Here is a 14,295-nt window from a genome sequence, read left to right as displayed (position 1 = left end):
TTTTTTTCCCTTGAACACGGTGAAGACTTAGCTTGGAACTTGCATTTGTGGAGCTCCCAGCCGGCAGGAATCAGCTCTCCCTCCTGTTGGAGAGCCCCTGGGGGGGAACGGGCTGCCCCTCTCTTGTTGCAAGGGCAGGAGGCATGGGGTGATCTCTGCCTTCCTCTCCCCGTGTCCCCTTTGCCTTTTCTCTCTCACTTTCTGCTGGTTTGGGGGTTTGTGCTATCGCTGCCTGTACCAGGAGGGACCCGGGAGCCAGCCATCCCTCGGCTGCACAAATTGACTTCCCACCTGCTCGCAGCCTCGAGGAAGTTTCCTCCCCATCCAAGGCGTTGTGAGAAGAAAGGCAGGAGGTGGCTCGCAGCCCACCAGCCCGCAGTGCTGAGCCCTGGCATGTGAGGGGTGGGCAGCAAGCTTTCCTCTCGCTTTCCCCGGAGATTTGGGATTGTTCGGAGACCATGAATAGATCCTTTTTCAACCAGACTCTCTTAGAGCAGGGAGCTTACTCCAACAGGACCCAGGGCTTGGGGACGCTCATGGCCTGCTGCAACGGGACCAGCTCGGTCCTGGCGACTGACGGCGGCTCCTGGGTCCTGGCGCCTGACGAGAGGAGCCTTTACATCACACGGGTGGTGCAGATCGCCGTCCTCTGTGTCCTCTCCTTGACTGTGATCTTTGGCATCTTCTTTTTGGGCTGCAACTTGCTCATCAAGTCGGAGAGCATGATTAACTTTCTGGTGAAGGACCGAAGACCTTCCAAGGATGTGGGAGCTGCAATCATGGGACTTTACTGAAGCCGCCGGGCTTTTGTAGGCAAGTGAACTGTCTGGACCTGGTGCTGAGATGCACAGTCTCATGTGTCTGGGGCAACTGGGGGGGAGTGGGAAGGGGAAAAGGGTCTTTTAATATGTCTACGTCCATGGGAAAGAAAACCTGTGCTTCCCAGTCAGCAAACTCTGTCGTGGTGAGTGGGGAAATCTCCCCAGAGTTATATGAAGCACAATAAACGACCAGCATCGTGTTGCATGCAGAAATAGCTTAAGTTTTGCATGAAACTTGCAGAAACAGCGATAATGTGCAGATCTGGACTCTTTTCTGCTGTTACCTTGGAAACCGCTACCTGGAATTTAGGGATAAAAAAAAAAGGCAAAAAAAAAAAAGAAAAGGCAAATATAACTCACTACAAAAAGAAAAACAAACTAAAGGGAAAGCAAAATGCATGGCACGGACCACATTTTTGACCATGGGGTAGGGGAAGGGAGGTGCTGTGTGGGTTGTACAACAAATTCTCCGTGCTACAAAATGTGTCACTCTGTTTGTATTTCGGACCTCCAGCATGCATCTTGTGGTGGAGTTTTGTAACGGGGAAAGCATGTTCTTCCTTATTTTTCTGAGCTATCCTGTTAAATAAACGGGTGCTTTCTTCTTTCACGCTATGCTGAGGGAAGAAAAGAGCCCAGATAAATATAAAAACCCCCACTCCAACCCCTCCAAAAAAGCATGCTTGTTTTTGTACACCACAGCCTTTTTTTCAAGTGCTATATTGTTACAGTCCTTGAGATTTTTGTAGTTTTTTTGAGAACTGGTGAGCATTCAGGAAAAAAAAGAACCTGTTTCAAAAGAATTTTGTGTTGTCTTCATTTTATTTCTCTGTGTGTTCAGGTATTTCAATCCTAGTTCCAGATATAATCATCTTATCTTTCAATCAATCTCTCATTAGAGATATTTCTTTAAAGCAGGAACTAGCATACGTTTTTTTCAGGCAAGTATTAGTAACCACTAGCAAATAAATTTGTCAGGAACAACATTTTTTCAGGCTTGTGTTAAATATCTGCACGGTACTGAAGCAGAGATTCATAAAGATGAACCGAGCACCTCTTGCAAAGCAAGATTTCAGCCTCTGAGTTAAAATCTCCAGCTTCTCTGAGCCCAATGAGGTGTCGAAACTAAATTACGTGAGAGGACGAGGACTCCTGACCTTTGTTCTGTGATGGAATTACAGCTCTGTCTGTGGGTGTGAGATGGAAATAATTTGTGTTTTGTTGCACCAACAATACTCCTGCTGGGTCCACTTCTGTAGTGGGAAAGCAGTCCTGGGTACCGGCGGAGCTGATGATTTGATCTACTCGGATGTAAACCCAGAAGAGCAGCTCTCTGCCTTTCCCAGCAGGAGGAACAGATCAGAGTACGTTTTGTAATTAATCACTATTTGCTGAACAGCTTTTTCAAAGTTTCCACGGGGTACTGGTGGACTAAAGCCGACGCAGAGCGGGACTAGCTCAGGTTGCTCCCACTAACCTGTTGTCTGTAATGCTTTAAGAGCCTTACAAAGACAACGTGGCAGCAGGACCAGAATTTGGGCTTCAGAGTTCTGAAGTGTCCTGTCGGTGCCAGTGAAATGACCGAACAGGCAGGGCTCTGATTTTTATGAGCAGCTTGCAGCTCTGCACACCTGAGCAACCATTCTGGCACGGAGGGTTTGCTGCCCTTCGCGCAGCGGCATGGAAGGGGATTTTCGCCCCTGCTGCTGAAGGGGGTGTTAAGGCCATTGATTTCTTTGCATATGGATGCAAACTGTTCCCACTGTGGGAGTGACATCAGGGCGAGATGCAGATAACCCCAATCACCTGTAGCTGCATCTTCAGGTCGCTTTGCTATCAGCGGGCAGATATACTCACTGAACTCCCAGCCAGCTTCTGCTTTAAGCTGACATTTGGCCCCTCTTGCTCATCCATCCACCCACCATGGCCCCAGCACAAGGGAGAATTCAGAGATGATAGAAGAAGCCTTCCGGTGTTAGCAATGCGAGCAAGGTACAGGAAAAGCTGCTAAGCTGAAGAGAATCTCAAAATCACCTTAATTCTGACCTGCAGCAATGCCCTGAGTGAAGAAGCTGGTCAAATTATCTCAGCTGTCCCCATTTGCCTTGCTCTGCCAGGGGCCAGGAGAGCTGGTGTGTGTGTTGAGGGGTCCTGCTGCGCGGTGGGGAAACATAGCTCCACAATCCCACAGAGCCCCAACTTGCCCAATGTCCCTAAAAGCCACTTCCAGGAGTGGGGCTCCCTTTTATGCTGTGGAGTCTTGCAGAGGAAAGAAGAAAAATCAACCACAGTAGGGTCATGTATATATTAAAGTGGAGGAGCACTGTAATGCCCAAGAAAGCAGAGCTGGGCACCTGCTGAAGCAGATGGAGCTTGCTCAGGAATCAGTTAGGAGAGGTAAGAATTTCCACGCGGCCCCTTGGGACAAGAGCCCAACTTTCCATTGGCTTATTCATCCTCTAGTTGTGGTGCTGTGCCTCTTTCCTGGCCGCAAGGGTTATGTCAATGTTACCAAGTCTTGTGGACCAACAGAAGAGGGTCTGCAGGGTGAAGCAGTTGGTGGGCACCATCCACACTTGCCGTATGTACATACGTATGTCCCCGAGGGGTTACTGGGCTTCTGCCTTGTTTGCAGGGGGTTTAAGACACTTGCACATGAGTCCCCATCCCATTAGATTCCCAGTAAAAGGTTGGGTGACCCTACTGAGAGAAGGAATTATTTGGGGAAAAGAAGATCTCTGAAGGATTGATGACAGCACTGAGACAGCAAGTGGAGACCAGGAGGAAAACAAGAGGTCTGGCATGGTGAGAGAACTCCTTGGGTTAGAGATTTGGTGTCTAAAGACCTCCAAAATTGTTGTTTTAACTGCCTGATTCCTTCCCCATCCTGTTGGCACAGAGCCGATGCCAGTGCAGGTCATGCCTGGTGGAAGGGAGGGTGCTGAGGGCACCAAGATGCTCCCCAGATGTCAGGAGGAGAGCTGCCATCTCAGACCTTGAAGACCCAGCTGCCCTGCCTCAGCGGCACGAGTCCTGCAGCCAGAAGGTGAGGTGGTTACTCCAGAGCTTGCATAAGGGAATCAGACCATAATGGCTCTTTCTGCTGCCTTTCCTCACAAGCATGTGTGTTTTTTCATCTCATGCCTATTTATTTAGCTTAAGATCACAAGTGAGTATTGGCTCCCAAGATAACTTAAGCTTTCTTTTTTTTTTGACAAGGATGGTTTAGTGTTATTTTGATTTATTTTTTTATAATTGTTGCTTGTGGGATGTTAGCTTCCAGAACATCACTGGACAGCCAGGAGCTGTGCAAGTATGACTGAAAATCACTATTAGCTACAAAGTACAGTGGAGAGACAAGGGAGAGAACGACACATCGGTCTGAGCTGTTGGTCCATCTACACCACATCCCTTCTCTGAAAACGATCACAATTTTAGGCCATACATGGTCAGTCAAGTTATTCTACTAATGGGGAACCGCTTCTTGACCCCTCCTCCCCATCGAGAGCAACTCACACTGGACAGTCACAGCTCTCCCTCAGGAACAGCTCCTTGTCTCTGGGCTGGACCCCACTTGCTGCGATTCTATTCCAGCTGGAATTTCGTATTTCTAGACAGGTAGCAGGGAGAGATCAGAGAAAGGGAAGTGTGAGAACATTTCCCCCTGCTGAGCAGCCTGCAAAGAGGAATCGTCTACTTCTGTAACTGCTGATTTTTACAATCAGAGAAATAAAGAAGTGGCTTGACCCACCTGAGAAAACCCTGGTCATGCTGTCCTGCCTGCAGTGGGGAAAAGCCTAAACCGAGTTCCAAATGACACCCACCTCTTTCTCCCTGCCCTGGCAGTCTTGGCTGAGGGCAATGAAGGAGTTAAACGAGATGAGCCAGACAGATTAGGGGGGAGAGAGGATCCCAACCTCAGCCTGGCACCAGATGTACAGGAGCGCGTGCACCAAACGTACACAGTATTTAATAATTCCTGAGAATTGCCATGGTAATGAAGCGCAGAGTCAGGTTGTTATGGTAACAGCCTTTTTTTTTTAGGCAGGGAGGCATTACCCAGGTTGTAACCCCAATACAGACTGAACACATTTCAGAGAGCCCAAAAAATAAAAAAGAAGTAAACTAAAATCAAATTAGATGAGTAGCAGTTTCCTGCCTCTCGTCTGGCAGTTCTGGGCTCATTCTGTAGGTAGGTGGAGGGAACCAGGTTGTTCCAGACACACATTGCCCTGGAAAGCCTGGAGAACAGCTGGAAGTTTGAACTCAAACGCTGATGGGGGTGAGAGACCAGACCATGGGTGGGGCTGGGATGCTCCACCACCATCTGGGCTTCCTGTCAGAGCTCTGAGCTGGTGTCCCCAGCTGGCTGATGGGAAGGACATAGGTGTCTCTTCAAGTGTATACACACAAGAGAGCGGTCACGGACAAGCCCTCGTCCCGGCCGAGTCCAGAGAAGGATGCTGTGACCCCAGCTCACGGCCTGCCAACCATTACCTGCATCCCAAGCCATGAAGGTCCCAGAGCTGGTCTCCAAGACGAGGCAGGCACTTTGAGGCTGGGAAAGAGCTAACAGATCACTTTTCCTAAAGCCATGTGATGGACCTAAGAAGAAAACACAGGTTTTCTGAGCTCTGGTGAGGTCTCCAGGCTGCTCTGCTCCTCGAAGGGACACTTATCAAGCAAGAATGGAAATCTCTAGTGTCTCCCTCCTGCCCTCCCATCAGTGAGCCAAAAAGCCCCTTCCATCTCCCCTCCCAAGGCATCCCCTTCAGCAAGTGTGTCAGGTTTGTCAAGCTGATCCTCATGCCAAATTTTAATTTAGTGCTGGTTAAATCAGTGGCTGTTTTCTATCAAGGAAGGTGAGGCACTGTGTGTAGGGATTCGCTTAGCAGAGATGGCTTGAAATAAGCTGTACAATTACTCAGGAATATCGCTCCATAAATCCCCACTGCAGCTGAGCGTGGTTCTCTTGTATTGGCCGTGTGAGAGCCATTAGCCTCCAGATGAAGCCTCTGTAGTCCATTAGCTCTACCAGAGAGGGACAAATTGCTGCCATGAGAGTCAAGTGCTCAAGGGAGAACCGAGACCAAACGATGACAGAATTCAAGAGCCAGCATTGCCTCACACCTTCAGAGACTTTGCCTACCAGCTTCTCTGTTTGAAAGGGAAACATTTCCCATGTTCTGTGTCTTCCCAGCTGCTTTGCTGCTGTGGCTGCTGATGGCATTTTGGCCTCAAATTCCTCAGATGTCCTGTCCCGCCCTGGCCCCATGCTCGAGCCTGCCTGGAGTTGCCAGCCTGGTGCAGGTCTTGCTCTCTGTGCAAAGAACCCGGCACCCAGTACAAACCTGGGGCACAGAAAGCTCCTCACTTCCAAATAAATGTGGGTTTTCCCTCTTGCTCTCGTCCAAATCTGAGTTGTTACGGGGTTGTGTGAGCATTTAGAGACCTCGGTATAAAACATGGATCTCGCAGATCCACCTGTATGAGGAAAATGAACGGTTCCAGGGAGGTTCCTGTGCGCTGGAACTTGACTGATGATACTGTTAACTCATGAGAATGGGTTTTGGTATGGTTCAGACCTGTGCCAACAACCTGACCCCATAGTCCCTGGGCAGTGGCAAAATGAGGGAGTTAAAAGAGCACAGTGCATCCGAGGACATTGCTTTGGACTGTGCTGTCTGTGCAGGGGGACCATCTCATTAGATGTGATGGATTTACCCACAAATGTAGATGTGTTTAAAGCAGATGTTTGGCTTTTTGAATCCAACTTGCTTCTCTCAAGTATGAATGAGGGATTGGAAACCCCTGGGTTTAGTCCTGGAGAATCATAGAATCAGTTTGTCTTCAGAAAAACAGTGAACACAGGGAAGCACAAAACATTCTCAGCAGCCTTGACAACTGCCTGTTCCCTGGTGTTGGATACATCTTTGAGTTCACACTAGTTCCCCCAGTAAGAGGATTTAGCCAAGCAATTCCCCAGCAGTCTGGTCAAGTTTGCACTCTTCTGATTTTAGAGACAGGCAATTTCTTGGACTTGTTTGTTCCCTGAGAACATGGTTATGGAAAATTCAGTTGAGAGAAAATCAGAATGCTGCCAACGATCAGCATGGTTTGGCACATCACTGAAGATATCACTGTCAACATGCTGGAAAGTGTTGGGGGCACTGGCAACGTTAAAAGAAAACACATGAACAGTGACTGAAGTGACTCTCTCGGATCTGAAAAACACTCCTAATCTACACGTGTCTCGGGTTATAAGTATAAAAGAAGTCTAGCTTCAGAGATGCCTTTGCAGCTCTCATCCTTAGAAGCTCATTAGCGTGGATGACATTTTCACATCATTGATTTAAGGCAGGTTAATCAACAACAAAGCAAAAATGTCTTTTTAATGACAAAGATTTTAACACGGTTGTGAAAGAAGATGGGTCTGCATGGCAGTCTTGGCTGCAGGTCACAGATGACTTCAAGGTGAAGGCAGCAGTTTTGGCAGTCTTTGTCTGTTGGTGTGTGTTATTAAATCAAACAGTTAACGTTTTTTGAGTTAATGAGACCTGCCCGAACATTGCGTCTCAGGTGAATGAGGTTCTCCTGCCCCAGTGACAACCTTTGAAGATACCACCTCTGCAGGTGGGTTTACTCTCCTAGCAAGGAGCTGTGAGATTAGAGGACACAGCACCAGAATCCCTTGTCAGATCTGCCTTTTCTTTCCATGTGGGCTCACCGGCTGTCTATGATTTATGCAGCACCAGCTGTGCCTTGCTGATATGTGCCTTCAGTGAACACAACCACTTTTGGTTTTGCTCTGAGTGACTGTAGCAGGAAAGGAGACAAGATCCATCCCTCCTGTGATGCTCCAGTTCTTCTGAAAGAGTCCGATACTGCAAGAATATGAGTTCCCACCTCATTTTACCTGTGGACATGACACTGGAAGGGGAGATGATTCAAGCAATAATCAACAAAAAGCAGGAGAAACATCTACAGTGTGGCAGCAGGCAACTAGAGTGACCTTTCTAGAACAGGGTCTGGAACTGTAGAGCTACACAGCTTGTTTTTCATTAAAGAGCTGGGTTTTGTTGCCTTAATGTAACTGTTGGTGTTGTTCGAGGCTGGTACAAAAGCATGGGTGTGAGGATGGATGAAGAGCACTGCACCTTCCAGAAAAACAAGGTGTGCATGAAAGCAAGCTTAGGACACTGTTCCCTTTCCATGTCAGCTGCCTGGCTGGTGCTGGATGCTGGCTCTCTGCCCCGGCATGGCTCAGGATTTCGTGCATGTGGGGTCAAATCCAGAGTCATCCTTTCTGTCAGGCCCTACAAGCGTTCACATCTTACAGGTTTCTGTGCAGCTGTGATTACTCCCCTCTTGCCTCACTGAGTGCCAAAATGCAGGTTTAATAGGACAAGACAGCTGAAGAAGCAGGCAAAATGTAATTAGGCTTTAATTAGTTAAGTTTGTTCTCTCGGATAATTGAAAACCGGACTAATTGGTTGCAATGAATTCCCAGTACAGCCAGCCATCCAGCTTGCTGTGTGCTACGCCAGCTGCCACAGCACTGCACAAGGACCAGCCTGGAAACTGAACACGACTACTCACCGACACCCACAACACTCTGCAGGGCCCAGCTCCTCCTCTCCAGAGAGATGTTAAAACCCTTAAACCCCCCAGGCTGCAGCGAGGGTGGTTTAGTGACCCACGTACACAGCAAGGCTCATTGTTCTTCATCCCACGCTTCACAAACCGGGGAGCCAGCGGGCTGCTAAAGCTCACATAACCCAGGCAGGAGCACATCAACAGTCCCAGCATGACAGGACCTTCCTTGGGCCATTCGCAACATGGCAGAGGGTTACAGCTGGAAAGGACAACAGGTTTAATCTCTGCTTGCCTCCCTCATGATTACAGCATGCAAGCAGTTGCCTGTCCTCAAAGACTGGCTGCGTATGGTCGGTGCTGACTCAACTGTGCTGATGCCCCTTCTCGTGTCTGTTATTCTCGTGTCTCTCTTATTCAGTTTGTCTCAGCTGGTGGGTTTCTAGAAGCTCTGTTTTATGATCAAGGCTTCCCTGGGTGGATGGAAACCTCTAGGGTACAAGCTGGAGTTGGCAGTGACAACTCTAGACCTGCCTTGGCAATGCTTTCTGGTAGAAAACCACAGATTTAGTAGCCTCTGGCTGTAGAGAAGCTCCTTCCTACCTGGATGAAACTGAACATCCCCACCATAAACGTGATAAGGCAAAGTGAAGCAACCATTCTGATCGAGGAGCTTCAGGAAACAGGTTTGCCCAGGTGCACACCATTTTTCTAGCAAGTCCCTTCTGAGACTCTACACCCCTGTTTCATGGAGCAAAGACTTGGTATTTGGCAGAGACGGCAGCTTCTCAGTGGCCAGGGATTGTTCAGGGAGACTGCCCAGGTAGGAACAAACATGGTGTTCTTCTTTTCATCACAGAGCTTGAAGGATCACGCCTAGAAAAATGCGAGACTCACTCTGCATCCTTGGCTCAAGTCTCCCTTCTCTCTCGCTGTGTGCCAGGTGGCTGCATTTCATTACGGAGTTTATAAAGTGCCTGGGGAAACAAGGCATGGGGGGATGAAAAATTACACACACATTTCACTCAGCCCTGACTATTCGTCATCTCATTGTACAGAAATATAATAATCACTGGAGTGGTGCAGAAGGGAGGCACTAAGTGTGTTTGTGCTGTTCCTGTAGTTTGCGGCTCTTTTTTTCACACTTCCATCTGCCTGGGCTCTATCACTAGGGTTGTTTCTTTTGTTTTGGGGTTAAAATTGTTTCCAGCTTTGCTGGATGTTGCTACAGTTTCGAGTGGAGTCCTGCCATCTCATTTTTCCCTTGGGCTGCCAAGCAATGCCAGAGTACTCCTCTGCGCTGCCCGCATTTCCCAGTGGTACGAATGGCTCTGCCCACTCCCATCCTCCTGTGTTCCGAGGTGCTGATTTCCCAGCCCTCTGTGCTAGAGATGAAGTCTGCAGCACTGCTTCTCCTTGGCCATTGGTGGAGAAGCAAAGGCTGACGGGAGAGAGAAGTTAGTAAGAACCTCAGCTGCTTAGGAATTTGCACAGTTACTTTAAATGCCTCAGACCTGCTGCCTGCAGGTGCCTTATTTCAGGGTTTTAGGATGACTAATAGCTCCATTATTCTCTGCAAGGAATGTACCACGTTACTCTTTAATAGACAGGAGTGAACAACACCTGGCAACAAAACACAAAGAAACGCAGCTGGCCATTTGGATGCACAGGGCCAAAATCACTTTTTATAGCTCCCTCCTCATGTGCAGGAGGTTGTGGGATGAAGAAATTGAAGAACAGCAATGCCAAAGCTCAACACCAGCACTCCCCTCTTTGTTCTGGTGGAAATGCCCAGCTGAGCCTTGCAGTTATGGCCATTTCTGGAGGAGGGAATAGCTTAGGACTGTGCTTTCATGTGCCAAAACTTGTGGCAGCTTCAGCTTCGAGCATCCCCAGCTCTCCTTGCATCCTTGCTGTCTATTCGTGCCTCCCCACTTCACACGTAGGGGAGTCGTGCTGTGAACCAGATCAGGGAACCTGAAAAAACCCCCACAATGTAGTAACCTAACACTAAACATACGTTTCCACGTTGGTGAGTTCATGCTCTGGTTCACCACACAGCCCCCAGGAAACGCTGCTGGCACAACTAACAGAACCGCGTACAGGGAAGAGGAGGGAAAGGCTGTCACAGTGAAAAGTGTTTCTTAAGCTCCCCAAAAATCATCTTTAGAAGAGTTCTCCCTCAGCTTTGGACCCACTAAAACACCAGAACCATTCCTGTAGAGCTGCTGCCTGGCTCATTGTCCCCAGTCCACGATTTGTGTAGCTGGCGACAGATGCAGGTTTGCAGAAGTCTCTGTTTGCTCCTAGTGAAACCCAGCACAGGGATTATTTCAGTGCCGTTTCTCTGTTTTACTGGGCTCCTTTCAAGCTCTCATCTTGTCTTGCATTACTCACACCTCTCCTCCCAGCATGGGGTGTCTGCAAACATATTACACATCCTGGTCTCCTTCATTCAAGCCACCAGACAGTCCTTGTGCAGAAGCCCCTTGCTTTCCGGTAGTTTCTCCCTTGCTCTTCTTTTCTGGGTGCGATGAGGCATTTTTGGGAAACACAAGCAGCCTAGCACCAAGTCTGCCATCTGCAGCAGTAATGAATGTCTTGCCCAAAGCATCTAATGTGTGACCTGTTGCTGCCTTAACATCAGGTCTTCAGCGTAGATCAGCTCCCTGCAGCGGAGCTGGGAAGTTTTACTCCTGCTTCGAATTCAGATCACAATGCGGAGATGGTGGGAGTACGCGGCATTGCTTTCCAGCTCACGGGTAATTTTGGAGCTTGGGAAATAAAAGGAAAAAACCAAAACATTAAAATCTCACTTTGAGACTCGCGTTGCTTTGCCTCGGTCCAGCTGCCACACATCGTTTCCACTTCTCTGGCTTTTTCTCCCTTCTTTTAGTCTCCATTTATTGCAGTGTGACATGAAAATAACTTTTTATTACAAAATTTGCCCTCATCGTTCTGCCTATGTCAAGGTGTTTAGCCTCCTCCTCTTGCCCCTCCCCTATTTCTCCCTCCACTCCCATTTTCCTTCCAATTTGCTCCCTTTGCCCAGCTGGGACAATCTCCTTGTGAATTCAGGCTACTCCAAGGAAACGATTCCACTTAAAAATATCCCAGGGCGACCAGATCCTAAGGCATTCTTGTCATGGTTTGCTTTGCGTGGGTCTCTCCTGCAAATTATTGCCTCCTGAAATCCCAAGCTCAATGTGAAAGAATTACCTGTCTTTTTAATCAAGGAATAATTTCAGCTGGGTAATGAATTGCCTGAGAAATGAATATGGAAGGAGCCCAAGCCCTCCAACAGAACAGCCTCCAGTTTTGTGCTATTAATGCTCCTTATGAAATGTGTCAAAACTCTGCCAGCCTTCGCTGTGTCTGCTCTGGGGTCTCTGCCTCGTGACTAGCAAAATGAGAAAACAGTGGGGGAAGCGTGCCCAGAGCAGGGCTTGAGGAGAACATCTCCCAAGGCCCGAGAGCTCTGGCATGGCTGCTGTATTCAAGCTGAACACAGGGAGCCTGTTGTGCTGTGCTGGAGTTGAATCTGGCCCCGGGTACCTCGCGGCTTTGTCTGCAGGCTGCCAGGAACCCGAGGAGCTGCTGAGAGCACGCTCTGACTACGCACAGTCCCTTCTGCAGAGCCCTGCTCAGCTCCATCAGGTCCTGCCCTGACTGCACACTTACACCAGCTGAAATCCCAGCTTGGGGATCGCACACCAGGCAGTGCCAGAGAAGGGGGTTCCCCCCTCCAATCCCCTCTGAGCTGAACGAGCTGACCTGGCTGAATATTGTTGGGTTTTTTTGTCTGCAGTTCTCTGGATCAGCTCCCTCGCCTGACTCACTGCAAGGACTCATTTGTTGCCGGTGTTATCACAGGGGAGACAAGTGGGACTGTGAGATCCTTCATGTGTGCATCCGGAGTGGCCTGCATCTCCCTGACCACAGCCTCAAGACTGTGGCTGAATCTTCAGGTGGATCAGCTCTCCACGTGAAGGCCAGTGAGGCAGAGGGAGAAGCCCTGCAGCTGGAGACACTTCCCATGGAGCACCAAGGATGCTGGTGACTCGGGCTAGATGAGCTCTAGATGTCCCTTTCAACTCCAACCCTTCTGTGATCCTGTGACACTCCTGTGGTGATTGAACCCCCTGGGGGCTCAGGGTGCACAGGGTGCTCTGCTCACCCCAGCAGCCCCGACGCTGAACACTGCCTGCTTGCTATGGGGCATCTATCATCCCGCTCTTGCTGGATCCTGATGAACCAAAATAACTCCCTGTTTTTCCCAGCCAGAGCTGAGCTGGGATGTGTTTAGGAAGGCAACTGCAACACTGTGACAGATGGCCAAGAAAGCAAAAGCTGTTTTTTATGTCACCTCCATGTTTCCTCCTCTGCTGTCTCCTGCGCTGGAGGCGGTGTTTGGAGGTGGTGCGTGCTGCCAGCACGCGGCTGGCGCCAGAGCTGAGGAGACGGCAGAAGGCTGGAGCAAGGTGCCGGCCACCTCACGCACACATCTCCCACAGCATGAGCTGTGCGACCTCCATCAAGGCCTTCTGCAGAAAATTTTGTCAAAGATGGAGCTTGGAAGCTGGTGCCAGTGCTTGAGGTGGAGCGTTGGCTTTTGCAGAGCCGCTGGAAGCCACCCGTGATGTGATTGCTGGCCCAGTCTGTTTTCTTCTGCCCTGAAGAGCCACGTAGGACAGGGAAACCAAGCCAAGGTCGCCTTCTGCCCACTGGTGTCCAATACTGGCTCTTCTTCTTACAGACACAACACAGACAACCCTGAGCTTTGATAACAGCCGGTTTCTGAAACTCCTGTCTCTCTCTTCTGTCTTTGCGCATGTCCGTCACTGTGTTTGGGCAAGGGAACACTCGCCTCTCCTCCTGGGGCACAGACCTGATGGCAGCGTTCAAGGAGGGCTGGGCTGGTGACAGATGGAGCCCTAGACCCCTGACGTACAGTGGAAGCTCAGCAGACAGAGAAGCACACTTCAGCAAGAGACGGGGAACGCAGAGAAGCCGGTGACTGTTAAAATGCTGCTTCTTGGGTTATATCTCGAGGAAGGCAGAATGGGCCAGTGCTGGGACACAGGTATGAGCCACACCAGCCCATGCGCGTGGTTACTGCTCCACGCTACGGGCTCCCTTTCCATGGCAGGAGTGAGCCGCTTCTGCCGCAGCTGCTGGGACACCAGCTCCTTTCGCAGCCTGCCTGGTGCAGAAGGAGTGACTGACATCTCTGGCACAACGTCTATGTGCCTCCTGCTTCTGCCTTGTTGCACTTGGCAATTCTCCCCCTTCTCCCTCTGTTTTTCCACTAGGAGATCTCACACTCCTCTGCCTTGGCAGCAGCAGACAGATGAGAAGGGGTGGACAGATATACGGACTCAGAACAGCTCAGCAATGGCTTTCCTGGCTCTCCCTGCCTGTGATGGGGGAAAAGTCTGCTGAATTCAAGGATCCTCAAGGATCTGGCATTGAACGGTAGGGATCACAGCCAGACCCTCTTTTCCCAGGATCAGGAAACTGAATTCAGAGAAGCTGGTGAAGAATCAATGTCAGAGTAAGTGCCAGAATTGTGAACTAGACTCATTTCCATTGGGGGCTGGGATTCCTCATGGGTCTTGGGGAGCCCAAAGGGCCCTGCACAGCAGCTTCCAGCCTCATGGCCCTGAGGACAAGGAGACTCCAAGTGAAGGATGAACAGTTGCCTGCAGCTCTGCTCTGGGCTAATGTGCTGGGCTCTCTGGCTTGCTGCCACCTCAAAGCTCTGGGAAGGATAATTCAAGCCCCATCTAGAGATAATTCAGGAGAATAAAGCGAAAGAGAGGGTGGTGGGCAAATCTGAAGGTGAAGGAATAAGGCAGATACAACAACAGGAAAATTCTGC

General features: G+C 49.6%; 1 protein-coding gene across 1 annotated transcript; it reads left to right on the top strand.

Annotated features, from left to right (window-relative positions):
- The first annotated feature begins 458 nt into the window (after positions 1 to 458).
- Positions 459 to 1,136, top strand: RPRML (reprimo-like). The gene has a single exon (XM_009866517.1). It carries the CDS (start codon positions 459 to 461, stop codon positions 792 to 794), a length of 336 nt encoding a protein of 111 aa, XP_009864819.1. The 3' UTR covers positions 795 to 1,136.
- Positions 1,137 to 14,295: the final 13,159 nt, after the last annotated feature.

This window comes from Apaloderma vittatum, unplaced genomic scaffold (assembly GCF_000703405.1).
Source record: "Apaloderma vittatum isolate BGI_N311 unplaced genomic scaffold, ASM70340v1 scaffold943, whole genome shotgun sequence".
NCBI lineage: Eukaryota > Metazoa > Chordata > Aves > Trogoniformes > Trogonidae > Apaloderma > Apaloderma vittatum.
This window is presented reverse-complemented; position numbering and strand designations above follow the sequence as displayed.

Coding starts and splice junctions, on each gene's coding strand:
- RPRML (XM_009866517.1), top strand. CDS start 459: ATGAATAGATCCTTTTTCAACCAGACTCTCTTAGAGCAGGGAGCTTAC.